The sequence below is a fragment of the Odocoileus virginianus genome, chromosome 29, assembly GCF_023699985.2.
Source record: "Odocoileus virginianus isolate 20LAN1187 ecotype Illinois chromosome 29, Ovbor_1.2, whole genome shotgun sequence".
Classification (NCBI taxonomy): Eukaryota; Metazoa; Chordata; class Mammalia; order Artiodactyla; family Cervidae; genus Odocoileus; species Odocoileus virginianus.
In genome coordinates, this window is record NC_069702.1 from 14,781,636 (window position 1) to 14,806,437 (window position 24,802).

Consider the following 24,802-nt stretch of genomic DNA (forward strand, 5'->3'; position numbering starts at 1 on the left):
AGGAGCCTGGTGGGCTACCATCCCTGGGGTTGCAAAAGAGTCCGACATGACTTAGTCACTAAATAGCAGCAACATCCACAGAAGCACATGACCAAGTGGAGGAGGGTAGATGCCTGAACAGAACTGGAGCTGTAATAGCAATGAAGAAGGAGAAACAGTTTTAGAAGTTCATCTACATCTACTGCACTCCTGGACATACGTTGCTACATCGATCCTGACTTTACTACAGTTCCTTCAATGCTTGTATTTTTAGGCTCTGACTTCGAATTGGCTTCTGCTGTTTCTGTCACTGTCTATAGAATGTTGAAGAGTTGCCTTGATTTTTGAAGTCTTCCTAGGAAGTCATTTATCTCCGTATCCTTGACTGGCATCAGATTAACCTTGTATCCCCTATCACTAAAGTGAGAATGTGATGCTCTGCTGTTCATTCAGACAGGGCCCTGGCTGCAGGTTTGTGCTGAAGCTCCCCTCACCTACTTCCATCACCACCAAGGCTAATCAGTCCAAGGAAAGGACACTGAACCTAAGTTAAACCCATCAGATTCTCTCTGTATTTGGTATTAGAGCTGAAAGAAAGACAGCCTCCATTTGCTTCCAACTTTAACTTCAAACTCAAGAGTGGCAGCTGTATTCCATCTTGTGCTTTGAGGACTAGAAAAATCATCTTGCAGGAAAGAGTGCAAATACAGAGAGAAGCAGAAATGAGATAGAGTGCAGTGCTCCTGGCTTTCCACTGCTTGATTTCAGTCCCTGCCTGAGGGCTGGCTGCATTCCTACCCTGAGGTCTCATGAGATAAACCAGTATCACCATGCTCTTTCAATTTAATCTGGTTCCTTGGAAGTTCTGCTATTTTTAACCAAATTACCACTAAAGGGATTATGACCAGTGTTCTGGACTAAGGCTAGACAATTTCAGACTTGTGACTTTATCACGTGACTCAGGGCCTCTTTCTCTGTCTTATCACCAGGTTTTATTTATTGGTGTACCTTGTGGGGCTTCCCAGGTGACTCAGTAGGTAAAGAATCTGGCTGCCAATGCAGGAGATGCAGGAGACGGGGGTTTGATCCCCAGGTTGGGAAGATCCCCTGGAGGAGAAAATGGCAACCTACTCCAGTATTCTTGCCTGGGAAAGCCCATGGATGGAGAAGCCTGGCAGGCTATAGTCCATGGGGGTCACAAAGAGTCAGATGCTACTGAGCACACATGCATGCATGCATGTACTTTATGGGGAATCTGGTGGGGTTGGGGAGAGGATCTGAGCTGTTGTAAGCAAGAGCTGGCAGAGAGGGTGTGTGTTAGTCATGCAGAGACTAGTAGGATGTTTCACTGTTCTTTCATGTGGCATACAATAAACATTAGTAAATATTTGAACAGATGAGCATTCTGACACCTCATAAATCTAAATCTAATATGAGATTAAATTTTAAAGTGATTCTTAATAACTGCTGCTATTAAACACCATATAAAAACTCAGCAGTTCAGTTCAGTTGCTCAGTCGTGTCTGACTCTTTGTGACCCCATGGACTGCAGCGCGCTAGGCTTCCCTGTCCATCACTAACTCCCAGAACTTGCTCAAACTCACATCCATTGAGTTGGTGATGCCATCCAACTATCTCGTCCTCTGTCATCCCCTTCTCTTCCCACCTTCAATCTTTCCCAGCATCAGGGTCTTTTCCAATGAGTCAGTTCTTTCCATCAGGTAGCCAAAGTACTGGAGCTTCAGGTTCAGCATCAGTCCTTCCAGTGAATATTCAGGACTGATTTCCTTTAGGATGGACTGGTTTGATCTCCTTGCAGTCCAAGTGATCTCAAGAGTCTTCTCCAACACCACAGTTCAAAAGCACCAATTCTTCGGTGCTCAGCCTTCTTTATGGTCCAACTCTCACATCCATACATGACCACTGGATAAACCATAGCTTTGACTAGACGGACCTTTGTTGACAAAGTAATGTCTCTGCATCTTAATATGCTGTCTAGGTTGGCCATAGCTTGTCTTCCAAGGAGCAAGTGTCTTTTAATCTCACAGCTGTAGTCACTGTCCTCAGTGATTTTGGAGCCCAAGAATATAAAGTCTCTCACTGTTTCCACTGTTTCCCCATCTATTTGCCATGAAGTGATGGGACCAGATACCACAATCTTCACTTTTTGAATGTTGAATTTTAAACCAGCTTTTTCACTCTCCTCTTTCATCTAGAGGCTCTTTAGTTCCTTTTTGCTTTCTGCCATAAGGGTGGTGTCATCTGCATATCTGAGGTTATTATTTCTCCTGGCAATCTTGATTCCAGCTTGTGCTTCTTCCAGCCCGGCATTTCGCATGATGTACTTTGCATATGAGTTAAACAAGCAGGGTGACAATATACAGCCTTGATGTACTCCTTTCCCAATCTGGAATCAGTCTGTTGTTCCATATCTGGCTCTAACTGTTGCTTCTTGACCTGCATACAGATTTCTCAGGAGACAGGTCAGGTGGTCTGGTATTCCCATCTCTTGAAGAATTTTCCACAGTTTGTTGTGACCCACATAGTCAAAGGCTTTAGTATAGTAAATGAGGCAGAAGTAGATGTTTTCCTGGAATTCTCTTGCTTTTTCTATTATCCAACAGATGTTGGCAATTTGATCTCTGGTTTTTCTGCCTTTTCTAAATCCAGCTTGAACACCTGGAAGTTCTTGGTTCACATACAGTTGAAGTCTCACTTGGAGAATTTTGAGCATTACTTTGCTAGCATGTGGAGATGAATGCAATTGTGTGGTAGTTTGAACATTCTTTGGCATTGCTTTTCTTTGGGATTGGGATGAAAACTAACATTTTCCAGTCCTGTGGCCACTGCTGAGTTTTCCAAATTTGCTGGCATATTGAGTGCATCACTTTCACAGCATCATCTTTTAGGATTTGAAATAGCTCAACTGGAATTCCATCACCTCCACTAGCTTTGTTCATAGGGATGCTTCCTAAGGCCCACCTGACCTCAAACTCCAAAATGTCTGGCTCTAGGTGAGTGATCACACCATCATGATTATCTGGGTCATATTGTATAGTTCTTCTGTGTATACTTGCCATCTCTTCTTAACATCTTCTGCTTCTGTTAGGTCCATACTGTTTCTGCCCTTTATTGAGCCCATCTTTGCATGAAATGTTCCCTTGGTATCTCTAATTTTCTTGAAGAGATCTCTAGTCTTTCCCATTCTATCTTTTACCTCTATTTTTTTGTATTGATCACTTAGGAAGGCTTTCTTATCTCATATCCAACTCTCTGTGATTCCATGGACTGTAGCGCACCAGACTCTTCTGTCCATGGGACTCTCCAGGCAAGAAAACTAGAGTCGGTTGCCATGCCCTCCTCTAGGGGATCTTCCCAAACCAGGGATTGAACCCACGTCTCTTATGTCTCCTCCATTGGCAGGCGGGTTCTTTAGCACTAGCATTACCTGGGAAGCCCATAGAAGTCATTATACCTTCTATAATGAATCCTTAGTAGATATTTACTAAATGAATTATTTTTAGTTTATGGAAAGAAAAGAAAACAAAGACTTCTCTAGTGGTTCAGTGGTTAAGACTCTGCCCCCCTCCCAATGCAGGTTTGACCCCTTTTGGGGGAGCTAAGATCCTGTATGCTGCACAGTGTGGCCTAAAATTTTTTTTAGAAGAATACAAAATTTAAAAAAAGAAAGAAAAAGAAGGAGGAAACTATTTCTGACATCAAACTGTTCCAATTCTCTTCTGCATAATTTTGGCCAAGAGGAAAAGGTGCTTTCCAATCTCTTCTTTCTTACTTCTTAAAATAATTCCACAGGAATATTCCTTTAAAAAAAGAAAAAAAAGTCATGGTTGAAATAGCGAAATGAAAGTAGCTTGCTTAAGATCCCAGGGCAAGAGAGGAAGTAGGCCAAAATTAGAACTTGTATTTATGTTCTCCCTAACTACAACTTAAGTCTACTTAGCAACCCATTGAGTTTTATCTCCCTTTCTTTATCAGACCCGCTTTTGTTCACCACCACTTCTGCCCCTTGCTCATGTACACATGTGAACTCATCCAAACACCAGCACTAAATAATATAGTATTATGTTAGCTGAAAAGCTTGTTCGGGTTTTTCCATACACTGGTACAAAAAACTCAAATGAATTTTTTGGCCAACCTAACACTTGTTGAATGTATTGCTCTCCAAAGGGGAATACATTCAAGTCAATGGGTATTTATTGAGCATCTTGATATAAGAAAACTTCTTCTGCAGGCAAAGTATGATGAATAAGAGGGCAAATACAGTGTGATGTTCCTGCTGGAGAAACTGGACAAAAAAATCTTTGACGTGGAAACATTCTTGGTTTGGGGGCTTCCCCGGTGGCTCAGATGGTAAAGAATCTGCCTGCAATGCAGGAAACCGGGTTGGATCCCTGGGTTGGGAAGATCCCCTGGAGAAAGGAATGGCTACCCACACCAGTATTCTTGCCTGGAGAATTCCATGGATGGAGGAGCCTGGCAGGTTTCAGTTCACGATGTTACAAAGAGTTGGACATGATTGAGCAACTAACACTTTCATTGTTGGTTTACTTAATTCTTATCCTCAGTACCGTGTCTTTTTCTCATTCATTATTTGAACCTTGGGGCTGTGGTTTTATGAAAATACACCCAAAGTAGCCTTAAGAAGATTCAGCAGAAATAGGTTTTCCAGCCCGTGGCCCCTCTAAGAGAACATTTTGTTATTCCCTGGGCCGGTGGTTCTTAAAATCTGCCAGTACACCTTCAACTGGGAAGCCTCTTTAAAATGCAAATGGCTGGGTTTCCTTTCTCACTTTCCCCCTCTAACTCTGCCCCTGCAGATTGAACATTCAGGATATCCACAAAATTTGTATTTTTTCCCAAGACACCAGGTGCTTATCTGACACAATGATCTTCAGGCCAGTTTTGGAGAAATGTCCAAAAGCACCCAAAGGAGAATCACCTGGGGACTTATTTTTGAAAAGTGAATTCTTGATTCCTAACCCCCGGAGCATCTGAATGCTTGGTAGCAAGGCCTGAGACTATGCATGTTAAATTAATTCTCCACTTAATTCTTTTGGGTTCACAGATTCCCCCTTTGAGAAGTATTGTGGGACCAAGTTTAAAGCCCAGGTTAGACACAAAGCCCTCTGAAGAGAGAAACAGAAACATGGGAAGACCTTCCTCTCTAATAGACATTGATTTTGGATTCATCCTTTCTTAACTCTTAGACTCCGTTCCCAGCTTATTGCTGACTGGAGCCTCTCCTGGGGAATGGTTGGGCTCTCAAGGTCAGATGGAGTGGTCAGGACTGCTGGGGTGGTCAGGATTGCTGATGGGTCCATCCCAGCCAGCCCTGATTTGCAGACCAGATATTCTCTGCAGGCCCGTCAAACAGCAATGGGAACCTCAGAAGCTTAGTGGGTGCTGGGAACTGCCTTCCCGGATAATGGGGGTGATGGTCTTTCTGGGGCCAAGCTCAGGTCAGCCTCCTACCCTCCATGGTATCCCTCATTCCCAAAGCTGGGTCACAAGCCAGTCTTGTAAAAAATAACTCTCATTCAGATCATTTGCAAAGGGCGTGATGGGACTTCTCTGGTGGTGCAGTGGGTAAGAATCTGCCTGCCAGTGCAGGAGAGACAGGTTCGATCTCCAAGCTCCACAACAAGGGAAGCCAATGTAATGAGAAGCCTGCTTACTGCAGCTATAGAGTGACCTCTGCTCGTGGCAACTAGAGAAAGCCCTTGGACAGCAACAAAGACCCAGAGCAACCAAAAATAAATAAAACGATAGTTTTCAAAGGGCATGTTGTGGTTGTGTGGAACACAACAATCATTCTGAGATGGCTGTAGGTTTGACTCTTGACCTCATCTCCTCCTAGCCTGGGTCTGGACCAGCTCAGAACCCAAGGGTATGTGCAGACTGCTAACTGCTGGGAGGTGCTGTGTGAATCTGGAGCGCGCTCCAGAGGCTGAGAGGCCTCAGGGTACTTTCCTCTCTTCCTGACTCCTCATTTCCTCTTAACCTGGTTCCCATCTCCTCACACCACTCTTCACTCTCCAGGCTCCAGGACTCAGCTGCAAATTTGAGAAGGTTTTCTTGAGCCACCCCTGTTCCCCTCCCCACTTTGTGGAGGACTCTGCCTCATAAGGTACTACTTTTTCTCACCGACCTCTCCTAACCAGGGCCGCCACTCCGTCATCTTTATCGCTATAAAGCCTGCTTCTGGGCCTGGAAGGGAACATTTGCTGAGCACTGGGAATGTGCCAAATGCTGAGGATTAAAGATACTGCAGGAAAAGTGCTTAGGGAAGTGCTTGGCTGATTTAGTCATTACAGCTATTATTCACCATTGTTTTGCTATTTATTTCTCACAGTGACCCTAGAGATTGGATCCTGACTGCTAATCTGTTCCTTTTTGCAGGTGAAAAAAATGGGGTGGCTCAGATGTTAAAGAATCTGCCTGCAGTGAAGGAGACTTAGGTTTGATCCCTGGGTTGGGAATGGCAGAAGGGAGTGGAGAAGGGAATGGCTACCCACTCTAGTATTCTTGCCTGAATACTAAGGACAGAGGAGCCTGGTGGGCTACAGTCCATGGGGTCACAAAGAGTCAGACGTCACTGAGTGACTCACACACACACACACACACACACACACAGTTAGTTCTAGAGATATATATACAGGGCTACAGTCCATGACATCACAAGAGTCAGACACAACTTAGCGATGAAACAACAACAACATTTATGGGGAGAGTGACAGGTTAAACCAGACCAGAGGTGTATTGACAGCTGTTTGTATGTGTGTTAGTCACTCAGTTGTGTCTGACTGTTTGTGACCCTATGAACTATATAGTCCACCAGGCTCCTCTGTCCATGGAATTCTCCAGGCAAGAATACTGGAGTGGGTTGCCATTTCCTTCTCCAGGGGATTTTCCCCACCCAGGGATCAAACCTGTGTCCCCTGCATTGGTAGGCAGATTCTTTACTGACTGAGGCACCTGGGAAGCCCTGGTAGCTGCTTACATCGGGTAAAAAATGGGTAGACGGAGGTTCAGTATATGAATCTCTTTGCTTTTGTATTTGTTGGAAATTTCCTTCACTGAATGAAGAGTTAAGAACCAAATTCACTCTAGTCTCTGCAAGATCTACTAATTACAGCAGCAGATTATCTGTAGACCCTAAATTGATAGTTGATAAGCTTCAAATTTTGTGACAATTCTCTTGGTTTTCAAGATTTTGAAAACTAAGTTTTTGCTTTTTAAACTCTCAACATAATGGGAATTTATACCTATTATATAATATGGGCTATGCAGTCTTTTGAGTAATATGTGTTCTCAACTACTGACCCTGACAGTTGTGTGATGGAAGTATAATTATATCCATTTTGTGGATAGAACACTAAGGTGCTGAGGTACCTTCCTAACTGGAGGACTCCTCACTGCTGTCGGAGGCGATTTTGAACTCATTTGGTCTCATGTGGACACATGTTATGTTGAATCGCTTGACGGCGGCACCACCTATAAGCAAATATTCATCTCAGTATCAAGAATGGTTTTACCACTTATAACAGAAAACCATAGCTTGTGTGGCTTGGGGGCTTCCCTGATAGCTCAGTTGGTAAACAATTTGCCTGCAGTGCAGGAGATCCCGGTTCAATTCCTGGGTCAGGAAGATCCACTGGAGAAGGGATAGGCTACTCACTCCAATATTCTTGGGCTTCCCTTGTGGCCCAGTTGGTAAAGAATCTGCCCACAATGTGGGTTCGATCCCTGAGTTGGGAAGATCACCTGGAGAAGGGAAAGTCTAACCACTCCAGTATTCTGACCTGGAGAATTCCATGGACACAGTTCATGGGGTTGCAGAGTCAGACACGATGTCTGGCTTAAGCAATAAAGAATGTTACTACTCTCTTCTTAGGAGAAGGTGAGCAGGAGGCAATTCAGGTTGGATGCAGCTGCTCAGTCATTGGCTCCAGGATTCCAGTCGCCTTCTGTTCTGATGCTTAGCCACCCTCAGCTGGATACCTTTCCATCTTTAGGCTTGTCTTCTCCTTGGCACAAGATGTGGGCCTCACACAATCTTTCATGATACTTAAGGTAGGAAGGAAAGTCAGGGGCAGTGCTAGCAAATTGTGTTTCTCTCCTCAGCAGGAAACAAAGTATTTCCCAGAAACTCCCAACACACTTACTTCTTTGTCTCATTGGCCAGAGCTTTGACTATGGCCACATGAGTTACAAGAAAAGTTGGGGAGTTGAGGATTAGGAGAAAATGACCAGGGTAGACTTAAATAAGTGGTTCATGAGCCTGGGGACACATTAAATCACTGGGCAATGTTAAGATTATTTATTATTTTAAAATATAGAGATCTTAAAGTTTTCCTGGGATACAGGGGAGAGATTTATACCACATAGCCAGGCAAAAAGTTTCCTAAGTATACCTTTTAACATCTTTTTGTCCCCAAAGTCCCACTTTCTATATCAGTTGCTTTAATCTCACCCTGTCTTTCCAAAAGAATGAACAACTTTGAAATTCTCCTCACTACACCCTCTTTCTACTTCTTTCTCCCTAACTCCTCCTGATTCCTGGATCTTTCTTTCTGTGTTTCTTTTTCATGTAAGAGATTTAATCTAGTCCATTATGTTAATTATCTACTGGAGTAAGAAGGTACTCCAAATTTAGTGCTTTAAATAGACATGTGATCTGACAGCTGCTGTGGGTCATGAATTTGAGAGCAACTTATTTGGATGTTTCTGGCCCGGGATCTTTCATGAGGTTGCAGTCAAGATGCCAGCAAGGGGTGTAGTCATTGGAAAGCTTGACTGGGGCCGGAGGATCCACTTCTAAGACGGTTCACTCATATTGCTGTTGATGTGAGGCCTGTTTTTCACTCCATGGCCTCTTCATAGGACTGCTCAACAGGGTGGCTGACCTCCCCCAAAGCAAGTGATCTGAGAGGAAGAACATGTATGTAGCCACGGTACCCTTTATGATGGAGTCTCCGAGTCATACATAGTCACCTCTCTATTCTATTTGTTAGAAGAGGGTCAGTAAGTCTAGCCCACACTCAAAGAGAGGGAAATTAAGTTCCACATCTATATATATTACCTGCTTTAGATTCTGAAACCCAGGAGGGAGCCAAGAACAGGAGGAGAGGTGGTGTCCTAACCAATGGGGCCAGAGCAAGAGGAGTCTGGTCTTGTTGTTGTGCGAGGTAAGTCCTGTTTTCCCTCAAAACTCACACAGGCACTCTTCAATAAAGGAAGCAGAGCAGATCTTGGATGGCATTGGATGGCCATAAAGAAAAAAGAAAACTGTCCACTATTAATTCTGAATGAACAGTGTAGTACTTGAAAAGGGAATGGGAAATTTCAACTTAGAATTCTAATTAAAAAATACTAGATGGAGAAGGAAATGGCAAGCTACTCCAGTATTCTTGCCCAGAGAATCCCATGGACAGAGAAGTCTGGTGGGCTATAGTCCATGAGATGGCGAAGAGTCAGGCACGACTGAGCAACTAACACACACACACCGTTCCCAGAGATTCCAGCTTAGCCTGAGGACGAGCCGTCCTGTGCAAAACAGAACCAGGCACCCCTCACCCCCATCCAGAGGATCCTTTAAGCAGCCAAGGTCAACCTAAGCGTTTCACTTTGCTTTCAAGCTTACAATAGCCTCTGGATCCTGGAGCAAACCATTACACCAGTTCAACCTCAGCACCAAATCAGGTACAATGGACTTGATACAGTGTTTTTCTCATATCAAGTTCAAACCTCTGGAAATAGACTTTGGTTGCTAAAAGATAATCACAATTATACCATTGTCATTAATTTGAGAAAAGATGAAATTATTAATATTTATATGTATTTAGTCTTAATAAAAAGATAAAAGAAATGAGGGTAAAGAATCCATCATGTATTTGAAAAATAAAATACTTTTTCTAGTAATGTGCTCTATGTGGTTTTTATATGCTCAGTTGTTCAATAAAATGAGCTGAGGAAAAAAAAAAAAATACTAGGGACTTAGGGCTTCCCTTGTGGCTCAGCTGGTAAAGAATCCCCCTGCAATGTGGGAGACCTGGGTTTGATCCCTGGGTTGGGAAGATCCCCTGGAGAAGGGAAAGGCTACCCACTCCAGTATTCTGGCCTGGAGAATTCCATGGACTGTATAGTCCATGGGGTCACAAAGAGTCGGACACGACTGAGTCACTTCCACTTTCACTTTTCAGGGACTTATTAAGACACGATAGGAAAAGGGGAGACCCCCCTGGGCACTATGTTTTCTTTGAGGTATTATAAAGTAAGTGACCTTGCATCACACACAGTGATCACCCAACTCTTGGGTGTTCATACTATGTTAGTTTTCTGTGCTGTAAATCAGTACCACAAACTTTTAACAGTCTATAAGACCACTCAATTATCATCTCACAAATCACAAGTTTGGGCCTGGTACAGCTGGTTCTCTGCTTAGAACCTCAAAAGACTGAAATGAGGTGTCAGCTGGGCTGCATTCTCATCTGATAGACTAGACTCTATCAGAGCACACTGTCTATTCAGAGCCTCTTGAAAGCTGCTGGCAGAGTTCAGTTCCTTTTGGTTTTAAGATTGGGGTCCCTGTTATCTTGCTGGCTGGCAGCAGTGGTTGCTCTTGGCTCTGAGAGGCTAGTCTCATGCTCTAGCCACAACATAACAGCTGACTTCCACAGCAGCTTATAGAGGGTGTGTACATAGGTAGGTGAGAACTTTGGGAGCTGTATGGGTTTGCTAGGTCTGCCATAATAAAGCATCACAGCTTATGTGGCTTAAGGAAGAGAAATTTACTTTCTTGCCATTTCTAGAAGCTAGAATTCTGAGATCAAGCTATCAGCAGGATTGGTTTCCTTCTGAGCTTTTCCTCCTTTGCTTAAAGGTGGCCATCTTCTCCTCCCTGTGTCCACATAGACTATGCATGTCTATGTCCTCATATCCTCTTCTTATAAGGATACTGGTCACATGGGATTAGGGGTGACCCACATCACATTTTACTGTAATCATCTTTTTAAAGGCCCTCTCTCTAAATACAGTCATTCTAAGGTACTAGGTGTTAGAACTTCAACATATACATTTGGGAGGAATATAATTCAGCCCATTACAGGGATCATTTTAGAATTCTGCCACCTCTACATAGATTTTGGCTAGAGTTTTAAGGTCAACATTGGCTCTTATAAAAGTTACTATAAAGTTATTGTCACTCTGCTATGGAATTTCAAGTCTTCTTTGAAAGACTCACAACTTACAAAATATAAAGCACTCCCTGGAATAAGAAGTATTATTCTGAACATTGCCAATTTCTGAGATTTAGAATAGAATACTTATTTTAGGTATTTGAGGAAACTATAAACTTACTTATATATGTTTGAGAGAATTTGCTTAACTTTTGCATAAAATTTGAGTTTGTTCTAGCATTATTTTACCTCTGTTATTTCCTTTCTCAAATATATAGTATATATGAAATAAACCTTAAAAATTAAAAGCATGTTAGGTTGCAATGCCTACTAATGAGCTGCAGGGGGTGTCCTTTGATTTACTGATGGTACCTTGACAGCAGAAATGGGAGCTGAGAAACAATTAAGAATTAATTGGTGACTTCTGACATAGAGAACAGACTGGTGGCTGAAGTTGGGTGGGGTGGTGGTTGGAGTGGGAGGTTGTGGTTAGCAGATGTAAGCTTATGTACATTCTCTACATTATGTAGAGAATGGATAAACCTCAAGGTCTTACTGTGTAAATACAGAACTGTATTCAATATCCTATGACAAACTATAATGGAAAAGAGTATTTTTAAAAATACATATGCATGTATAACTGAATCTGTTTGCTGGACAGCAGTAACGAGCCCAACATTGTAATTTAACTATACTTCAATAAAAAATATAAGAATTGGTGGCTATAGTCAGTAATACAGAATTGTATACTTGAAAGTTGCTGACTAGATCTTCAGCAATCTCGCCAGTCACACACACAGTGAACTGTGTTAACTGTTAGGTGATGGCTGTGTTAGTTATCTTGATCTTGGCAATCATTTTATAATGTATATGCATATCAAAATCATCACTTTGTACACCTTAAATACATCCAATTATATTTGTAAATTATCCCTTAAAGTTTTTTTAAAAAGAATTTGTCTTGTGGTTCAAATGGAAAACAAAAAATCAAAGAGTAATATTCACAAACAAGTTTAACATTAGGAAATCAGTGCTTCAGCAAGTGTAAGACATTCTACGCTTTGAAATAATCTTTTTAAAATCCAGAATTTAAGTAATTTGATATTTATTGCCTTTGGGGGCTTATATGCATTCTAATTTTAGATTCTGGCCTAAAAAAGGAATCCTGTTTCAAGACAACTTTCACAGCTGACAGAGAAAGGCAATAATTTTTCCATATTTCTCCAAGCTGAGAAGGTATACTTTCCATAATCAACTTAAATCCTGAAGGGAAAAGAGAGCTTTTCTTACACATTTAGAGGAGGAAGGAAAGGGAGGACATGGTTTAGACTGCAGGGGCTGATCACAGAACTATGCATATAGAAAGTGCTCAATAGATGTGTTAAATTGGCTTAAATTTAATTGAATTAGAACTTACAATGAAATATGAATCACTGAAATGAATCAAAAAGTTTATGGATACAGTAAACCAGGGGATATAAATCTTCTAAAGTTTCAGGACAAGCAGAATTTATGTCCTTTTATTCTTTACAAAAATATACCAAAATATAAAATAGGTAAATTATTGTCCTTTACTAAGTTATTAAGGATTTAGCACTGTAACATTTATGTGAAGGATTCATGGAATCAGTCATAAAAATATTTCTGAGATTTTTGGTTTCACAAATGACACACAGGCTTAGAATCATTCATATTTATGAAGTCTATAATCCAAGTGTTCTCGATTCCTTGTTAGACCCTTTTTATCAGAGCAAACCTCCTCAGGAAAGCTCAATTGATTAGATTTATGTTTGAAAAATCAACCAAAAATGAATCATTTTAGTATTTAATGAATAGAGATCTCATCTATTATTTTGATTGCTTCTACTTTCCCACCTTTTTTTTTAAAGACGAAGTTCTTTTTTAAAAATGATTTTTTAATATATTTTGGTTGCGCTGGGTCTTTGTTGCTCGTGCAGGCTTTCTCCAGTTGTGGCGAGCAGGGGCTACTCTTCTTGCGATTCACGGGGTTCTCATCGCGGTGGCTTCTCACGTTTCAGAGCACGCACTCTAGACACGCAGACGTCAGGAGCTGCGGCACACGGGCTCAGCAGTTGCAGCTTGTGAGTCCCGGAGCTCGGGCGGCTCCCGGAGTTGCAGCATGTGGGCTTAGGTGCTCTGCAGCATGTGGAATCTTTCTGGACCAGGGATCGAACTCGTGTCCCCTGCACTGGCAGGTGGATTCTTATCCACTGTGCCACCAGGGAAGTCCCCTACTTTTTTTAAAGTGACATTATAAATTAGCATAAAGTTGCAATGTCAATTGGACTGAAGCAGATAAACCTTTTAATTTGAACTTAATAGGATGATCCTGTAACAGCCCAAAGACCTCATTTATTATGCTGAGTAAAGAAAGACTTTCTTCCTGCTCTTACAACAAATGCTGTATGCTTGTGCAGTGGAGGCATTCAAGTGCCACTGAGGTCTCCTGGTGTCCACAGCTACATGGTTGGTGCAGTGTGGGGTGCCCTCTTAAAGCCAGTCAGGGATCCCTGCGGCTCCAGATTTTGTCCTGGGGAGAATCCTAGTCTGTGAATCATGTCTCATAGTCTTGGATCAGGAAAATGCATTCTTATCTGTTTTGCCTCCTAAAGAACAGGAGAACTGGGTACCTAGGAAATTGTAACTTCTGCCTTTAAGCAGAGCAGAGAAGCCTGGACCCTAGTTGAGGCTCTTGTTCTTTGTTTTGGTCAGAAAATTATGTGTTTAAGGTACAGAAACATAATCCGTTGACCTCAAATAAAATGAGTGGGTAGTTAATGTTGTAAGCATGCAATGAAAATCTCATGTACAAAGGGACACAGTCAAGGCAGGTGACCTGGAGAACTCAAAGGAGGTCAGGAGTGAAACTGACCTGGGTTAAGTCTGGCTCTGCAACTTACTAGTCGTTTAACTGTAAGTCATTTTGTAACCCTGGAAACTCCTTCCCTGCTATATTGCACCAGGGAAACTACTGTCTTCTTCCCTCCTAACCTGTGAGGACCCAATGTCATGGAAGATGGCCAAGAATGTTGGCTGGCGTGGAGTAGCTTCCCAACAGTATGCTTTAAATTGGCTCAATACTTTAAGTGTGACTCATGGGACACTCACAGGGCATCACCATTCCTAGAAGTAGAAGCAAAAGAGACGGCTGAATGAGTAGACGATGGATTACATTTTGGATATGCTGAAATTTTCAACTGGACAGGATATTCAGGTAGGAAGATCCCACAAATCAGTGGAAATGCAGGATATGAATTCAGGAAGAAGGCAAAGCTGGCTAGAGAATCAGATGTGGGGCCAATCCAAAGAGAAGTGATAATTACATTAGTGAGAGTATAGCCACTGAGTGCTGGGATAGAACAAACAGAAGAAGAGCATCTCAGTTATGGGCACACACAAACTTCAGGGGAGGAAGAAAGGGAAACACGGGAAGGAGTGGATAGAGAAGTGAGAGAATTAGGAAGGTGCTAGTACAGAAGGCTCCCCTGGTGGCTCAGCAGTAAAGAATCCACCTGCAATGCAGGAGGTCTGCAATGCAGGAGGTAATGGGTTTGATCCCTGGGTCAGGAAGATCCCCTGGAGGAGAAAATGGCAACCCACTCCAGTAATCTTGCCCAGAAAATCCCATGGACAGAGTAGCTTGGTGGTGGTGTGAAGGAGTCCAACACAACTGAGCAACTAAAGAGCAAGTACAGAAATACATATAGGGTTTTCAGTGCTGTTAAGTTCTTTGGTGATTTTAAAGTTTTTCAGATGAATTACTTTATCATTCTAATTGGTATCATTCCTTGAGAAGTTTTGGGTGTAGCATGAAAAAAGTGTAGGCTGTAATTTACATATTAAGTGTAATTTACATATTAAGTTAAAAGAAACAAAACATTGCTCCTTGAAAGTAGCAGGGATATATATACATATATATATATATATATATATATGGATATATATATATACATATATACACTATATATATGATGAGAAGTTAACTGTCTTCGAAAAGGGCAGTTGCAAAAACATTTACAAGTATACATGCTAAAGTGTTAGTCACTCAGTTGTGTCTGATTCTTTGCAACCCCATGGGCTGTAGTCCCCCATGAGGCTCCTCTGTCTATGGGATTTCCCAGGCAAGAATACTGGAGTGGGTAGCCATTCCTTCCTCCAGGGGATCTTCCAGACCTAGCGATCAAACCCACATCTCCTGCATTGCAGGCAGATTCTTTACCATCTGAGCCACCAGGGAAGCCTTGCCCTAGTTACAATCCTGGGAGAATGTATAGTGTGGTAGAGAGAGCAGAAAACCAGAATCAGATAGTCTTGGGTCAAACCCTGTGACCTGCTTGAGGTACCTGTTTTATCTTCTCAATAGCTGGAAAATCACATCACTAAATTATAGCATCTATTGTGATAGTTAACTGAAATAAAGTATATGAAGTACCTGGTGCTTCCTAGGTGGTGCTAGTGGTAAAGAAACTGTCTGCCAATGCAGGAGACTTAAGAGACTTTGGTTTGATCCCTGGGTTGGAAAGATTCCCTGGAGGAGGGCGTGGCAATCCACTCCAGTATTCTTGCCTGGAGAATCCCATGGAAAAAGGAGCCTGGTGGGCTACAGTACATAGGGTCGAAAAGAGTTAGACATGACTGAAGCGACTTTGCATGCATGCATACACATATGAAGTACCTAGAACAGTAACCAAAACATAGTCAATGTTATCACACTAATAATGTTTTCGTGTTATGATTTTTTTTGACCACGCCAAGTGAGATCTTAGTTCCCCAACCACGGATTGAACCCTGTGCCCTCTGCATTGGAAATGCAGTCTTAACCACTGCACCATTACGGAAGTCCGTTAGGATTGTCTCCTTTACAGTCCTCCTTGTATTTTATCACTAGATGGCGGCAATGCTCCCTTAACCAATTTAAATGAAAAAAGGAATAACTTTCTGGAGGAGTTGAAATTCGTGAAGGCTTATCCAATACCCTTGTGGATCAGCTGGTAAAGAATCCACCTGCAATGCAGGAGACCTGGGTTCAATCCCTGGGTTTGGAAGATCCCCTGGAGAAGGAAATGACAACCCACTCCAGTATTCCTGCCTGGAAAACATGGACAGAGGAACCTGGTGGGCTACAATCTATGAAGTCTCAAGAGTCCGACAAGACTTAGCAACTAGGACCACTACCATGGTCCTAAAGAGATTTAGCAATATTAGTTGCCCAGTAAATGTCAGTTAAGCATAATGTGTTTTACTGTTCATTTTAATTAAATCATTAACCCCAATTATAAAAATATGGCTATTTTCCTCTTTGCAAAATATTCCTTCTATATTAAGAAACTTAATGGTACATTCGTTATCTATTGCTCTGTAACAGATATCTGTAAGGTTGGAGGCTTAAAATGATGATTTATTATCTCATTTTTTTCTGAGGGCCAGGAATCCCGAAGTGACTTAGTGAAGTGGTTCTGGCTTAGGCTCTCCCATGAAATTTCAGTGAAGACATGTGAGGCTACAGTCATCTGAAGACCTGCCTGAGCCTTGGAGGACCTGCTCCCAAGATGTTTTACTCACATGGTTGGTGTCAAGAGGCCTCAGCTCCTCACCAATTGTTGGCTAGAGGCCTTCATCCCACTGCATATGAATTTCTCCGAAAGTTGGCTTGGGCATCCTTCCAACACGCAGCCGACCTCTTCCAGGGTTAGTGATCCAACAGAGACCACAAGAAGGAAGCCACAACAGCTTTTATGACCTGGTTTCAGAAGTCACGCTCTAACTTCCACCATATTTGTTCAAAGTGAGTCACACAGAAAATAACTACAATTGTCAGCAATCTATGCATGTATAAAAGAAATGGGGGTTCCCACATGGAGAAATCACAGAATGATCTCTCTCAGTGTGACCACATCCTCTCCCTGCCTCTTGATTTGTTCATCTATAAAAAGAAAACAGGCCAGGAAACCATGGCCACTTCAACTCGAAGGTAGTCTATCCCTGTCCCATCTGGGTGTGACCTTAGTTAACAACCTGGTCCTCTACCAATGTGTCAACCCTACCAGCCTGTTCTAATTAAGGCAGGAGCTAGTACCAGAAGTGGGCTTCCCAGGTGGCCCAAGTGATAAAGAACCTGCTTGCCAATGAAGGAGATTTTTTTTTTTTCCCCAATGAGGAGATTTAAGAGACGCTGGTTCCATCCCTGGGTTAAGAAGATCCCCTGGAGGATCGCATGGCAATCTACTTCAGTATTACTGCCTGGAGAATCCCATGGACAGAGGAGCCACATGGGCTATAGTCCACAGGGTCCCAAAGAGTCGGACAGGGCTTAGCACAGTATCAGAAGTAGCTTGTCAAGATGAAAACGGTACTGGGTTTGGCTTCAAAGTGAAACTCGCTCAGTGGTGTCCGACTCTTTGTGACCCCAAGGGCTATACAGTCCATGGAATTTTCCAGGCGAGAATACTGGAGTGGGTAGCCTTTCCATGCTCCAGGGGATCTTCCCAACCCAGGGATCGAACCCAGATCTTCCACATTGCAGGCGGATTCATTACCAGCTGAGCCAAAAGGGAAGCCCTTAGCTTCAAAAGTTGGCCCTGAAACTCACTTAGCTATCGCACCCTAGGCAGTCCTTCAATCTTAGTTCAATCGCCTCTTTACAACTGGAATGCTAATCTCTCACCCATCCCATAAAGTTGTTAATAGGCTCAAAATTAGGTAATTGGGCATTTACCCTGTAGCGGAGAATTTACAGACCCGACCTTTGATCATCACAACAACCCTGTAAGATACAGAATATTATACTTGTTTTACAGGTGAAAGAAATTGCGGCTTAGACAACTTTCGTAGGCAAGATTAACTTAAAAGTTATCAAGTGGCGGAACTAGGAGTCCAACCCAGTTCTGACTCCAAAACCTGCGCGCAAAATAGAGGTAACCTATTTTCGTTTGATGTTAAGCGGTGACCATCTGACGTAGTAAAATAGATTCGTCCCAAGTCACCACCCTGTAAGGACTTCAGAAACGTGTCCTTCAGACCACGTTTTCGCAAGCCTACTTTGCCCATAACGCTCAGCAGATGTCTGGAGCATCACTATTTGAAGCTGCCCTGACATATGAGGCGTGCGGGAACTAACGCGGCTTCCGCGCTCTCAGGGAACGCGGGAGGCTCACGCACGTCCACACGTCGGAACCCGGCGCGTTTCTCTAAGTGCTGCCCCCAAACCAAGGTCGCTGCACTCAACCCCCTCCCGGTCAGAAGCGTCGTCTTCAGGTAAAGGCCTCGGTTACAAGCGCTCTCGTCCGCTGTGGGCTGGGTTCCGTCAAGCGTGAGGGGGCCGTCGGCTGTGGGACGCTAACCCCGGGCCCCGACGGGACCTCTCGCGGGCGGGGCCGGCACCACAAAGCCCTTTATGGAGGCTCTGGCCTGACGCGGGGCCGCCCGCACCTCCAGGCGCGAGCAGGAAGGAGGCCCGTGCCCGCGGCCATGGGCGACTAGACGGGCGCGCGCTCGGCCCTAGACCCACGGGGTCCCCGCGACCCTCCCACACTCCAGCGCGGGTAATCGGGCGCCGGCGTCCTCTCGCGGGCACCACTCTCGCGAGGCCTAGGCGGAGTGGCCGCGCCCGCCGCGTGTGTGGCGTGGGTGGGAGGAGGGGCGGGGTTAGGCGTGGGTGGGGATGGCGCGCGGAGGGTCGGCCCCGCCCCCTCCCCGCAATCTTCCGTCCCGTTTCCCGGCTCTCCTCTCTTCCTTCCTCTTCATCCCCTCTTCCCTCCCTTCTTCATCTCTCCTCCCCAGCTTGGGCTCGGGAGGACCCGGGTCCTCCCGGGATCTGCGCATCCAGCGGGGAGGACACCCATCCCGAAGCCTGAGCTGGAGGAGGCATGGGAGTGGTGCATGAAGTGGGTCATAGTTTAAGCGCAGATTTTTGCAAAAGGGAAAACCTGGGACGAAGGTCTGCATTCTTTAAGAGGGCTCGCGGATGGAGGACGGAAAGTCCCCGTGCCCGCCCGTGCTTTGTGGCTTAACACTGTCACGTTTGAGACACGTTTTGGTGTTGAGGTTTTTTGAGCCCATTTGGCAGCCTTTAGGCAAGAACGGAATACGGGGCCAGAATGCTGATGCTGTTTACCTTTCATTTTCTCCTAACGTGGCAAGAAGTGATAAAATGAGTTTGTGGAAAATAGAAGATAGAGGTTCAGTTCATGAACATCGGTTAGGGAGGTGCTTAGAATCAGACTTTTTTTTTTCTGGATCTTTTTATTATTTGGATATTAAAATACTCAAGTGAAAATTTTATCTTAATTAGGTGCGTTGCAATCATTTCAGGCAAAGTGAACAAGAATATCTGAGTCATTACATCAGGCACCTGTGTTAGGAAATCGGACTGTAATAATTCACCATGGCTTATGGCTTGCAAAGAAAGAATGGAGTAGAAAAGCTTTTGCGCTGCAATTGTTATCAAGTGTAAGTATTTTTATCAGGTAAGCACTGACTCAGGGTGGGGGGGGTGTCCTTGTTAAAATAAAAGTACTGGACATCCTTATGTTCCCCTGAGATACTGGACTGTATGAGGCATTTTCTGGTGCCTGGATACTGATTTTTTTTTAATACTGATTTTTTAAAAGGAAAATGCCTTTTTTTTTTTTTTTTTAGGAAAATGCTTTTATAAGGATTGTTAAGTATTCTTACTTGGTTTTTTAGAACAAAAAAAATTTCAAATGGTAATATGATCAAAGTCATGTAGTAAGGAAGTGACAAGGATAGAAGTCTGAGTTTTCTTACTCCAAAGCAACGTTTTCTACTACTGACAACAACCTCTAAATAGCTCTTTAGATAGTGTAAACCTAACTAAAAATGCCTTGGTGTCTGACACATCTTAACAGAACACTTGATTAACTGGCACAGACAGTCAGTTTTGCATCCTGTGTATTTGGCAGGCAGTAAAGAATCTGCCTGTAGTGCAGGAGACCCGGGTTCGAGTCCTGGGTTGGGAAGATTCCCCTGCAGAAGGAAATGGCAGCCCACTCCAGTATACTTGCTTGGAGAATCCCATGGATAGTGGAGCCTGGCAGGTCCATGGGGTCGCAAGAGTCAGACACAACCTGGCGACTAAACCACCATCACCACCACAAGTGGACAATATGGGCTTTCCAATCAAGAAGACTGGGCTCTAGAAATGTAAATTGGTACAGTCACTGTGGAGAACAGTAGAGGTTCCATAAAAAAAACAAAAAATAAGGCTACCGTATAATCCTGCAGTCTGACTCCTGGGTATACAGCCAGAGAAAAACATGATCTGAAAGGATACGTGCACTTCAGTGTTCACTGTAGCACTGTTTACAATAGCCAAGACATGGAAACAATCTAAATATCCATTGAAAGAGGAATGGATAAAGAAGATGTGGTCCATATATACTCAGCCATTAAAAAGAATGAAATAATGCCTTTTGCAACACCATGGATGGACCTAGAGAGTATCATGCTGAGTGAAGTCAGACAGAGGAGAAATGTGTATGACTATCCTTATACATGGAATCTAAAAAGAAATAAACTTACAAAACAGAGACTCACAGACTTAGAAAATGAACTTATGGTTGCTGGGGTAGGGAAATTGAGGGGGGAAGGGATAGTTAAGAACTTTAGGAAATACTTCATGTATACACTGCTGTATTTAAAATGGATAACCAACAAGGACCCACTGTTAGCAAAAGGAACTCTGCTCAAACAAACAAACAAAAAAACCCATAAAGAAAACCAGGGCTCAAAGCCTGGCTCTGCCCCTGGCTGCCCATGCTGCCTTGAGTAAATTACTTAACTTCTCTGTGCCTTGGCTTCCACATCTGTGAAATGGACAGATCAATATCGACCCACATGGTATGGAATACAAATGCAGTAATGTAGGTAAGGTACTTGTATGTTGTCTGAAATAATAGTAAACCCATAGTGAACTTGGGTTGCTACTACATGAGAGTTTCACTCTATACTACTGTTGTGCTACCTTATTTTAAATTGTTGTCTTTTTTTAACCCCTCTGCCACAATCTATGACATATTTATCATTGTGAGTCAATTGAATTTTACTTTTTGACAATATTCTAAGAAGGAAATGGAGACATTTCACGAGGTTATAAAACTAGAGTTACGGAAAAACTCATTATTGCACTCTGCTTAGATCTGTTAGTTCAGTATGACTTTAGACCTTGAACTATAGGCAAATAACCACTACAGTCATTGTTGCAAGCATGATTTTTATAACAAAGATATTCCTGTATTTCGAGAATGATTTAAAGCACTGATTCTGTGGTTTTAACTATATAGCATTTTGTATCATGAATCAGTTCAGTTAAGTCGCTCAGTTGTGTCCGACTCACTGATTCTGTGGTTTTGGCTATATAGCATTTTATATCATGCATAATGTCTGCAAAACCAGTGTCTTCTCTGTCAATCTCACAAGAAAGTATTTGATATCATTCTGTTTATAAGAGCAACTAAATTAAGAGGAATAGAATGGTGTTTGTCACTCAGTCGTGTCCGACTCTGCGACTCCATGGATTGTAGCCTCCCAAGGCACCTCTGTCCTTGGGGATTCTCCGGGCAAGAATACTGGAGTGGATTTCCATGCACTCCTCCAGGGGATCTTCCCAACCCAGGGATCGAACGCAGGTCTCCGGCATTATATGCCAATTCTTTCCCATCTGAGCCACCAGGAGGCCCAAGAACATTGGAGTGTGTAGCCTATCCCTTGTCCAGGGGATCTTCCTGACCCAGGAATCGAACTGGGGTCTCCTGTATTACAGGCAGATTCTTTCATTTGCTCAGGCAGTTTTTCACTTTGGGCTTTTTTTTTGGTTAAGTGATTTTAGAAGATCAAAACCATTTGAAATTTTTATTTTCAAATGCTTTGAAAGGAGAATAAAATGTTATTTCTCATATCTCCATTCCCACCCCTATCCTACCTGCCCAATCCCACTCAGGTAAAATGTTTTATGTTTTCCTACAACTTCTGTCTCTTGTATGTGATACACATATATACACATATATGTACACACACACATTTTTGCACATGGGATTATACTGAACTTTACTCCCTCCCCTATTTTATCTTGTGTAGCCTAGTGGTTAAGAGCATAGATTCTAGAATCTGATTTTCCGAGTTGAAATTTCAAACCCAAGCCTTGTGATCTTGAGTAAATTGTAGATTTTAGATATTTACGTCTTAGATTTTAGAACACTTTTGTTCTTTTAGTCCATATTGCCATCAGTGTTTTACCTGTATTCACATCATTTATATAAACCTGTATTATGCATATGTGCATACATATATGTATATACACACCTCTATATAGGTATACATAGATATATTTGTACATGCATTAAAATTTCAAACCCAAGCCTTGTGACCTTGAGTAAATTTTTCTCTGCTCCTGCTTCCCAACCTGTAAAATAAGCATAATAGCACTTTACCTACTTCATAGATTACTGTGGCAATTAAATGTGTTTATATATGTAAACTGATTAAAAGAGTATCTAGCATGTAGTAGGTGCTAGATAAACATTAACTGTTTGATTGCTCATCTTTCCAAATCCATAGATAAGGATAAACCTCGTTCTTTCATTACATATGTGTACTGCAGTTTAGCCAGGCTCCTCTTTGTAGACATTAAGACTACTTTGTGAGGTTTTTGGGATAAGCAATGCTTCATTGAAGATTCTTGTAAATACATCTTTGTGTATTTGTTCAAGTGCATTTATAGTAATTGTAGACTTCAAGTCACTCCTTAAGGTTAGATGATAAAGTAACAAGGAAGCTGGTGGAGGAAGACAGATGGCATGTATATAATAAGCTCATTTCGCCTACCTATACCAAAACAGGTCTTTCCCCTTTCCTCATACATATGAATTCACATTGACTGTAGCTGAGAAACGTAGCTGATACTTAAAATTTCCGAAGTAGGATGCATAAAACAATCCATTAAAATTTCATTGTGATTATTTTTAAATACTGTAGTTTGGGATTTCGCTCCTTTCTCCTGTTTTCTAAGGATTCTGTTGATACTTCTAAGTTCACCTGGGTTACATCTCAGCTCTGGTTCTCAGTTAACTTCTGAGTCTTTGTTCCCTTGTCTTACCTCTGGGTGTTGTAAAAATTAAAATCAGATCATGGACTTCCCTGGTGGTCCAGTGGCTAAGACTCCATGCTCCCAATGCAGGGGGTATGGATTTGATTCCTGGTCAGCGAACTAGATCCCACATGCCAAAACTAAGAGTTTGCATGCTGCAACTAAGATCCAGCACAGCCAAATAAATAAATACTTCTAAAAAATTAAAAAAACATCAGATCACACACTCAAAGCTTTATTGTGGGCCAAGCACCATATTCAGTATATTCCATTTGTTCCTTCCCTAATGTGATCATATTTTTGATCAACCATGAAAGACTTGGAGCTTATAGTTTTAAACTACATCCTCTTTAAAGACATGGAAAGATTGGATTGACTTCATGGAGGCTGTTTTTTGAGCTAAAGTTCCTATCATTATAATTTATGGTTATTTTTCAATGTATTAATATTTCTACACTGAAAGTTTATAAGATGTTGGTTTAAGGCTCCTTCTCCTGGCTAGATTTGCAACTCTGGAAAATCCTGAATACTCTTCTGCAAACCAAAATCTCTAGTGGAAAATGGAACTGAGAATCCACATGTCTTATCTATATCCTGTTATCGATGTCAATAAATGTTTATTGAATGAGTTAATTTTTGCCTCAGACAGGAACCCTGGGAACTTGCACTACTCACAAAGACATGGTACACGAAACTAGCCAACATCAAGTTGCCTTTCTTGGAAGAAATTGCATTTGGTAGCTGTGTACACCTCAAAAAATGTAAAACCATTAAGGATGGTCTGCTCCCTTCAGCAGAATGTAAGTACTGTAGGAACTACTTTAATAAATTGCAAATTTTGTGTTATTTTGATTATTAGACATGTGTTTAAATATGCTCATTCACACCCATGCTCCCTATCTATGTAGCCCTCTCTTCTTGTTTAGTATTCAAGAATGTGGATTTTTCTGTGTGATAAATATTCATCTTGGACTAAGCTATGCCTGGTAAAAAATGTCAGTTGGATTGCTTCGTGTATTTTATTTTTCAGCCATCCGATGTGAAAGGGAGTATGAAATGAAGCGCTTGAATAACCTGAAATGTCAGGAAAATGAAGTCAAGAAAATTCAGTTTTCCCTAAGGGAAAGGCCAATTGGTTTGAGAAGACCTCTTCCACCTAAGTGACTGTCATCTCACTGTTGAATCTGTTCTCTGTGGTTTTTGCATCCAAAGAGGATGAAGGACTCTGACCTTTCCCTGTGTGCAGTCGGATGCATATGTCCAAATGCCCCCTGGTGGATGAGCCAGCTCCTGTGGGTTATCGGACAGCTCTTAGCCGACAGCTCTTAGCTGACAGCTCTGAAAGATCTGTGTCCCAGCCACGTATTTGTACCGTTGTATCACAGGCAACAGCACTGTAAGTAGATGAAAATGTTGCTGGCATTGAATCGCTTGTGCTATTCATTTTGATTTTTGTAAAATTGCGCCAAGGTAAGGGGAAACTCCTTGTCAGAGGCATTGC

The 24,802-nt window shown here is 42.4% G+C and overlaps 1 protein-coding gene across 6 annotated transcripts; it reads left to right on the forward strand.

Moving 5' to 3' along the window:
• The first annotated feature begins 9,011 nt into the window (after positions 1-9,011).
• On the forward strand, positions 9,012-24,466 carry C29H4orf36 (chromosome 29 C4orf36 homolog). 6 transcript variants are annotated; one of them, XM_020869533.2, is made up of 6 exons: positions 9,012-9,188; positions 16,620-16,983; positions 17,996-18,112; positions 19,489-19,646; positions 23,947-24,101; positions 24,332-24,466. In XM_020869533.2, the coding sequence occupies exons 4-6, from the start codon at positions 19,582-19,584 to the stop codon at positions 24,463-24,465; spliced, it is 354 nt and encodes a 117-aa protein (XP_020725192.1). In that variant the 5' UTR covers positions 9,012-9,188; positions 16,620-16,983; positions 17,996-18,112; positions 19,489-19,581; the 3' UTR covers position 24,466. The 6 variants fall into 6 exon arrangements, with proteins under 6 accessions (XP_020725192.1, XP_020725191.1, XP_020725193.1 ...); XM_020869532.2 differs by having other exon boundaries at positions 19,509-19,646; XM_020869534.2 differs by lacking the exon at positions 9,012-9,188 and having other exon boundaries at positions 16,606-16,983; positions 19,509-19,646.
• The last annotated feature ends 336 nt before the right edge of the window (positions 24,467-24,802 follow it).

What these genes read in the sequence shown, in the direction of transcription:
- C29H4orf36 (XM_020869533.2), top strand. Translation starts at nt 19,582, where the DNA reads ATGGCTTATGGCTTGCAAAGAAAGAATGGAGTAGAAAAGCTTTTGCGC. An exon ending in CGCTGCAATTGTTATCAAGT is followed by an intron (nt 19,647 to 23,946) that starts GTAAGTATTTTT and finishes TTTTTGCCTCAG; the next exon opens with ACAGGAACCCTGGGAACTTG. An exon ending in TCTGCTCCCTTCAGCAGAAT is followed by an intron (nt 24,102 to 24,331) that starts GTAAGTACTGTA and finishes TTTATTTTTCAG; the next exon opens with CCATCCGATGTGAAAGGGAG.